This window comes from Amblyomma americanum, chromosome 10 (genome assembly GCF_052857255.1).
Source record: "Amblyomma americanum isolate KBUSLIRL-KWMA chromosome 10, ASM5285725v1, whole genome shotgun sequence".
Taxonomy (NCBI): domain Eukaryota; kingdom Metazoa; phylum Arthropoda; class Arachnida; order Ixodida; family Ixodidae; genus Amblyomma; species Amblyomma americanum.
In genome coordinates this window covers 21932264-21940610 of record NC_135506.1, presented here as the reverse complement: position 1 = coordinate 21940610, position 8347 = coordinate 21932264, and the positions used below count along the sequence as shown (strand labels likewise).

General features: G+C 48.7%; 1 protein-coding gene across 1 annotated transcript; it reads left to right on the top strand.

Moving 5' to 3' along the window:
- Nucleotides 1–598: 598 nt before the first annotated feature.
- LOC144107217 (uncharacterized) lies at nt 599–3697 on the top strand (the record flags this gene model as incomplete). The annotated part of the gene is made up of 1 exon (XM_077640224.1): nt 599–3697. A coding segment is annotated over one exon (756 nt), but the record flags the coding sequence as incomplete, so codon positions are not given.
- Nucleotides 3698–8347: the final 4650 nt, after the last annotated feature.

Sequence of the window (8347 nt, the reverse complement as noted above, 5' to 3'; positions counted from 1 at the left end):
GGTCAGTGCGCTTGTGCTGAGTGATCCGATGTGGCAGGCGAGCGCTCAGCGGCCGGGTACCTGGCGCCATCTGACGCCCTCGAGGCGACCTGGGCATGCACACTGTGTGCGCGGGCTCCCTGTACTCCGGTAATGGTAACACTGTGCCAGTGCCCAGACAACTGCATCCCCAGGACGTCATGAGGATTAAATTTTAAGGGCATTGCATTGTTCTGAAGACATCCTGTACTGATCCTCAACAAGTCCTCAATTAGTCCTGTTGTCCAGCCTCAGTTTGTCCTCACGACATTCTCAAATTTTCTCTGCAGTACTTTCTCGGTCTGTTTTCAGGACAGATGATTTAGCACAGAGAATGTGCGTTATTGTTTGCTTAATTATTGTAGGCAGTGTGCTCAGCAGTTGTTAAACTGCTTCCTTTGTCTTGAATTCTGGCGAACCAAGTTTGTAGCAGCAGCGGCCGAAGATTACGCCGAAATGCAGCCGAATTGAGCTCGCTCCTCGTGCCGGCGTCACGCGCCGTTCGGCTGCACGCCATCATACGTTCTAGCGTTTTCAGCCAGATTTCCTTCATCGTGCACTGGCCTCATACTGATTGTTTCTTCAAACTGGTGACCCGGACGTCCGCTGGAACACCCGCTCCCACCATGGCCAACGCCTCCGCCATGCCCGGTGGCGGACACCCAGCGCAGTATCTGCGCTGTCCCTTCGCCTTCCCCAGTTCTCGACGGCCGATCTACAACTCTGGCTCGCTCAAGTCAACAGCCAGTTCACTATTGGCCGCATCACATCCCAGGCACAGAAATTTCATCATGTCGCTGCGTCGCTACCACCTGAGGTTGCCGCCGAAGTTCGCGACCTCTTCATAACTCCGCCCGTCTCGGCCCCGTTGGCTGCTGAGCTCATCAAGCGAACAGCCGTCTCGGAACATCGCCGCCTGCAGCAGCTCATCTCCTCCGAAGAACTGGGGGACCGCAAACCAACACAGTTGCTGCGGCGGCTCCAGCCGCACCTGGGCGACAAGGCTGCCACCTTCGACCAAGCCTTCCTGCGTGAGTTTTTCCTTCAGCGCTTGCCGTCGTCTGTCCGCCTGGTGTTTGTGCCCGCCCAGGAGTTGTCTTTGGAGAAGCTCGCTGAGCTGGTGGACTCCGTCATGGACGTTTCCTGCTCCACCGTTTCTCTCAGCGCAGTACCCCAGCCTCCCACCCCGCCATCATTTCTTCCCTCCCGCGTGGACCTTCAGAGCCTCCGTGTAGACTTCCATGCCCAGATCATACGTCCTTCCGATGAAATCGCCGCACTGTCGACCTCCCGCTCTCTCTCGCCTTCCCGTCGCGAGACCTCACCTTGCCGATGAAGTGCTACCCCACCTCTTCAAGCCAGCGAGTGCTTTTATCACCGCACCTTTGGTGAAGCAGCGCGTTGGTGTACCCCTCCCTGTCGCTTACAGGAAACCTTCCCACGCCACAAGAAGCTGCAAGTGGTGTCACCCCGGACAACAACCACTTATTCTTCATTCGCGACCACATCTCGGGCCTCCGTTTTCTCGTCGACACTGGAGCAGAGGTGAGCGTCCTCTCCTGCAGCATTACATCCTCACCTTCTCGCCGCACTGGCCCATCGCTACAAGCCGCAAACCTCACCCCCATCGCTACGTACGGCGAACATGCTCTCACACTCAATTTGGGCCTCCTCCAGCCGCCGCGGTAGCTGAGTGGTTATGGCGCTCGGCTGCCGGCCCGAAAGACGCGAATTCGATCCGGGACGCGGCGGTCGAATGTCGATGGAGGCGAAATTCTAGAGGCCCGTGTACTGTGCGATGTCAGTGCACGTTAAAGAACCCCAGGTGGTGGAAATTTCCGGAGCCCTTCACTACGGCGTCTCTCGTAGCCTGAGTTGCTTTGGGACGCTAAACCCCTATAAACCAAACCAATCAATTTGGGCATCCGACGTCTGTTCCGATGGGTTTTCCTGTCACGGACGCACGTTAACCAATCCTCGGAGCTGATTGGTGCTTCAAGTTCGGAAAAGTTTCACGATGCCCAACAACTGGCTTGTTCGTTCACCGCATTTGATGGTACTAATGGTACCTACTTGTTGTTCTTAATGCAATCTTTTTCACACAGTGATAACTGTAACTCCCTGGAGTTTCATTCTGCCGCCTGAATGGAAATGCTACTCGGACGAGTGGCCCAAAAATCCAGACAAGTACCCCATCCGAAGCATGCATTACATAAGACGTACCAGGTTTAAAAGCTAAAATGTGTTACGATATCTCAAGGCATATACTTTTTCAGTCACAATGGATTCGTTCATTGTATCACATTTGAACACAAGTGTCTTTTAATAAACCTACAGCTTATTATGAAAGACGAGTGCGAGAGATAAAGGTGGTTTTATTGATTGCAGTGTCACAATATTACGTGGTCCAAGACTGGAACGACGCAAGAACGCACCGGGCACAGCACAGAGCACCCAAGCCCGGAGCATGCGCACTTCCGGGACACCTCTTTCACCTCGTCTTCACCAAGAATATCCGTTGCAATATTGTCGTGTGATAGGACGTTTGTAGGACATTTTAGGAATTTTCATGCCCGAGTCGTCCAGCAAAGTACAAACATTTGGACGCATGATGCACTCTAAAAGTACTTGATGTCTTGTTCGGGACGAGGACGTTTTGTCCATTCAGGACGTTTTGTGTTTTCTGCGAGGTGTCTAATATTTTGGCGGCACTTGTACATTTCCAACTCCATCGGAAATGGTACCGAATAAGACAAGCAGTCCGAATCACTCATGTCTTCTCTGCATATCTTCTCGGCATCGGGTCCTTCCACGCATAGGCGCCGCACTTACCCACGGCAACAATGAGAAACGCCTGCTTCGCAACACTCTTCTGCGCCTTCAGCAATGGTGGCGTCGTTTTCAGCGAATCTGATGGCTGTATACTGTATATCTCGGAAAAGAGGGCGCCACGCCTATGATGAAGCGTATGGCAGACGTGGAGGGTCAAAACTTCCGAATGCTTGTGACGCTAGAAAGCATTCGACTAATCTTCGACAGTATACCCCGATATGTCGTAACACGGTGGAGGCGCGGCAGTTCCGTAAGTCGAATGCGCTGGATACGAACCGTGAAATAGATCCTGCATTAAAACCTCTAAAGTATGGAACTGCAGAATTCAGTGGTTGTAGAAAAATCGATAAAAAGACACCAAGGGCGAAATTTTTTTAAAAGGCTTCCTGAGAAATTCCTGCGAGAACATTCTGTGCAGGCTAGTTGGAACATATTTGCCGAATTTCTAGCGCGAAAAAACCGAGGGCACAGGAAATGAAATGGCCAGGACACGGTTAAATTCCTAGCTTGTCCCGACTTGTAACAAATCAACTGCGCGGAAATTTCACGTTACTCGCTCTAGATAAGGGGCATTCGACCTTGACAGGTGCAAATTCTGCGGCATTATGCTGACCTATACCATGTGGTGTGGGTCCTACAGTATTACAAATATAGACAGCGTAAGTCAGCAACTAGGGCGGGCTGGGAGGCGGCCCTTTCCAGTTCGGACCTGGAGGCCTAATGGGCTCTCGTCCAGAGAGCTCGGGCAGCGGCGGCGGCCAATGGCGTCCCCGGATAGGGACTGCCATCCAGCGTAATTAACAACCATTCCAACTGTCCCAAATAATTAGTCTCAATAAACGTTTTCTCCGGCGGGACGCCTCTGGCTTTTAGCGTTAGACTGTTAGCGTTCTCGTGTTGAAATGTAGGGGCGCTTTCGCGGAGAGAAACCGAAATTCGGATCTCAAGCGCGCGCTGCGAACGTCATCGTTCATTTGAGTCAGTCTAAACTGTCCTGAGTGGCTGCAGCTGGGAAGCGAAGTGCTCGGTGAGAGGGACCTCATCCAAGATGGCGTATCCGCGGCCGTGCCGCATTGCCAGCTATGGGTGATGCAGAGGGCAATCGTCGCACTCGCGAGGCTCGCCACCAAGACCCAGTTGCGTTCGCCGCAAGAGCGGCGCTGGCGACCATGTTGTGGGACGTTGGGGCTGTTAATCGAGAGAAAAGTTAAGCCAGGAGAAAGGCTTTGAAGTGGCAGACAAACAGGGAAGTGCATAGAGCAGGCTTTGGCAGAGGCTTTACACAAGATGGCATCCATTTTAATGGAAGGCTAGGAGCCGAGGTCGGCTGGCGCATGGCAGGCCGGGCAGTAGCTTTTTTAGGGGGTCCACTGCGGTTCAGGATGCAGGGGTAGGTAGAAGCAAAGTAGAAAGTGTAACAATGACAGCTGACCCCAACAAAATGGCCACTAGAAAGTCCAGGAAGAAAACTACGAAAAATTTGTACATAAACATGCAGGCAGGATCAGGTACATAAACATGCAAGTCAGTAAAAAGAGCGAAGTGGCTGGAAATAGAACACCATTTAAAGGACGAAGAAGTAAATGTATACGCGCTATGCGAGACACATCTCAGGGGTCTAGAAGATCCACCGTTTATTGATGGCTACGGCTGGGAAAGGAGCAACAGAACAGCAATAGAGAGGAAGTACCAGGAGGAGTAGAGATGCTGATACATCGAGGAACATATTGACAAAGAATAAAGTCTACTTGCAGAGAACATGTCTGGGTATCAGGTACAATTGCCGGTAAAAGGACATGACCAGGAGTAGTTTATTTAGGGACGAGGTACAAATGCAGGCAAGAAAACAAGAATCTTAAGTGTCTCAATGACGATATAAAGCAGTTTGGAGAAGCTGCCGATATTGTTCTGCTGGGTGACATGAATGGCCACGTCGAGGATCTGGATGGATACACAAATTGTAATGGGAAGTTGATGCTAGACTTCTGTGAGCGACACAACCTAGTTATAGTAAATAGAGAAATTAAATCTGAGGGACAAATCACGTGGGAATCCCGTAACAGGCAAACGACCATTGACTACTGCTTAAATTCGGAGGGGGTGTATAGCAAGCTCGCAATAATGGAAATAGACGAAGAGGGGAAGTACAGCCTCAGAAGTGATCATAAGCGTATTAGTCTACAGTTTGGAGCCCTGCTCAAAAGAGAAATGAAGGGTAGTCAAAAAGAGTGCGGAAAATTAAATGAACAAATAGCGCAAAAAGCGGCGTGTATAGAGGAAGCAATAGAGACACATCCCATGGAAAAGTGCGATTATAATAAGTTATAACTCCTCATTAGTACAAAAATAAAACAAGTAAAAGGAGTAAACCGCTGGAGAGGAAAGAGGAAGCCACGAAGTTGGTGGAATAAGGAAATTAGGGAGGCCATCGAACAACGACGGTTGGCATCACGGGAACACAGAGAAGCAAAGAGGGCGCAGTTATCTGAAGAGGAAATAGGCATCTTATCGACAAAAGAAACAGCAAGTGCAGGTCCTCTTCCAGGCTAAAATAAAGCAGTCCTCTGATCGCTGGCTGGCTGAAGTTCGCGATGCAACTAAAGGAGGGCCAAGAAAATTCTGGAACCATATAAGCTGGCTGGGCAAAGCGAATCACAGAAAGCAGGAACAGATTCACGATGCTGAAGGAAAATGTTTAGAGGGAGATGACGCTGTGAACTACATTTCATCAGTTATAGCTGAGTCATTTAGGAAAGACGATAGAGTAATCACCCCAAATGAGGGAGGAACACAGGACAGCACAATAGAAAACAGCGTGGGACTGACGAATCTTAACTGGAAAAAGGCGGAAGCAAATATTCCAAGATGTACGTCAGCAGGGATCGACGAAATTCCGATCAAGCTAATTAATGAACTTGGCCCAAGAGGCAAGGAAACGCTGATAAAAGTATTGGAGGCAGTCATAACGAATCAGCAAATTCCGCACAGCTGGAAACAGAGTAAAATGAAATTGATTTATAAAGGAAAAGGCAATAAGACGAACATAAAATCCTTCCGACCGATTACGATAACATCAGTTACATACAGGCTGGTGATGCAGGTGGTGAAAATAAAAATGCAGTCATGGGTAGAAATAATAGAATACTCGGAGAACTTCAAAACGGGTTCAGAAGTGGTAGGCGCTTAGATGATTGCCTGTTCATGCTTATTCAGTGTACAGAAATAGCTAAGGCGGAAAACAGACCTCTGTATTTAGCCTTCTTGGACATAAGCGGTGCATACGACAACGTGAACAGGGAACTCCTGTGGAACATATTAAAAGGTGAAGGTGTCAGTCATGAGGTAATTTTCTACAGGAAATATATCGAGAAAATGAAGTTGAAATAACATGGGAAGGAATTTAGAGTACAACTATCCAGATACACAAAGGATTAAGGCAAGGTTGTCCTCTATCACCGCTGCTGTTCATGTTTTATATGATGAGTATGGAAAGAAGGCTACAAGGAAGCAATCTAGGTTATGATCTGTCATACACATTAGGCGGAAATGTTGTTGAGCAACGACTACCGGGTTTAATGTATGCGGACGATATTGTACTGTTAGCAGATAGCCAAGAAGATTTGCAAACTTTGGTGAATTGCTGCGGAGACGAAGGAGACAGTCTAGGTTTCAGTTTTAGCGCAACTAAGTCAGGTGCGATGGTTTTCAACGGCACAACTGATCAGGAGCTTACAATACAAGGCCATGAAATACCCCGAGTGGCCGAATACAAATATCTCGGGGTATGGGTAAACAACAGGCATATGTACACGAAAAAGCACGAACAGTCTCTCATAGCAAAAGGGCGAAGAGATGCCGGGATAATGAAACATAGGGCATTGTGGGGGCACAACAGGTATGAAGTCCTCAGAGGTATTTGGAAAGGAATAATGGTGCCGGGGCTTACTTTCAGGAATGCGGTTCTATGCTTAAGGGCTGCAGTTCAGTCGCGATTAGAAGTAAATCAGAGAACTGTCGGAAGATTAGCACTAGGTGCCCACGGGAAGACCACAGACGAGGCAGTACAGGGGGATATGGGCTGGGCAACGTTCGAAGCACGGGAAGCTCGGAGTAAACGAAGAACGCCTGAGGGAATTGGTCGATAACAGGTGGGCAGCTAAGGTACTTAAATACCTATGCAGAAAGAGCGTTGACTCACAATGGCGGAAAAGAACTAGGAAGCTAACCAGTAGGTATGCCAGACACGAGGACGGAGACAGAGCATTAAACGACAGGTTAAAAACGCGGAAGATGAAAATTGGATAGATTCAATGGAAAAGAAGCATAGTGTAGAACTGGATAACGATACTGGAAAAGGCACATCAAGAAGGAAGCGTTTTATAACTCAAGAGGCAGTGCCCTCCTCTTTGAAGCTAGGTCAGGGTGTCTTAAAACGCGCAGCTACAGAAAGAAATTTAACGAAGATGACACATGTGCTGTGTGTGGTAAACCTGTAGAAACAATAGAACACCTCATAGTAAAATGTAATGGTATCCATCCCGATTTCGATGCAGGCACAGTCACACAGACACTCTTCCTGAGGTCCTAGGGTTTGGAGATAATAGTCATGTAAATAAATCTGCGGTGGAAATTAGCAAAAAACGATTGGAAGATTGGTGGCTCAAAAGCAGAGAGATGACACAAAGATAAAAGTGTAGGAAGACGTATTTTTAAAAAATGGCGACTTTTATTAACTTACAACACAGTTAAACAAAAATAAAGGGGAAAAAACAGCATGGTGGCAACTGCCATCACCCAGTTTCAAAGGGGATGCTCCTACCGTCCATCCAGAGGGTAAAACTTCAGGAACTGCTGCCTAGGACGAGGTTCATGCTGGGAGGGTAGCGCTGGAGAAAGCATATAGGAAGCGTCAGCGCGCATCGGCCACCGGCTCATGTCGATTGTTGCTTAGTTGCCTATAGTTGAGCTTTGTTTTTCACTAAACCTCGCTCTGACAGCTGCCTCTCTAAAAGTGAGAAAGACTGAGGGGAAGAACTCTTGTTCCATCTGCGATGAGGTTTTTTTCCTCGGAGAAGAGATTTCCGTTCATCTCGTGGCGAGGAACGGCGGACGCCGCCTTTTTCCTGAACGACGCTCTACCTTCCGCTTTAAAAGGGAAGAGCTAAAGAGAGAGGGGGAATACGGAAGTCTGGTGGTAGTGAAAAACTTTATTTGCGGAGCCCTTATAGTTCGAAATTTCAGAGCTGGCCCGTGTCTGACGGACTCTTTCTGCGATAAGGATGTTTTCTCCTGGGAGTAGAGGTTTACGTTCATTCCGTGGCGACGAACGGCGGACGCCGCTTTTAAACTCGTTCTCATGCAAGCGCCTGAGTGAATTGAGGGGCGCGTCACAGCGAAAAATTTTCAACTTGGATACTCGCCGCGACGACTCAGCAGGTTTTTTCTATCGCGGCGGCAGGATTCGCTAGCGTTTTCGCTTGCATGGGAAACAGTCTTT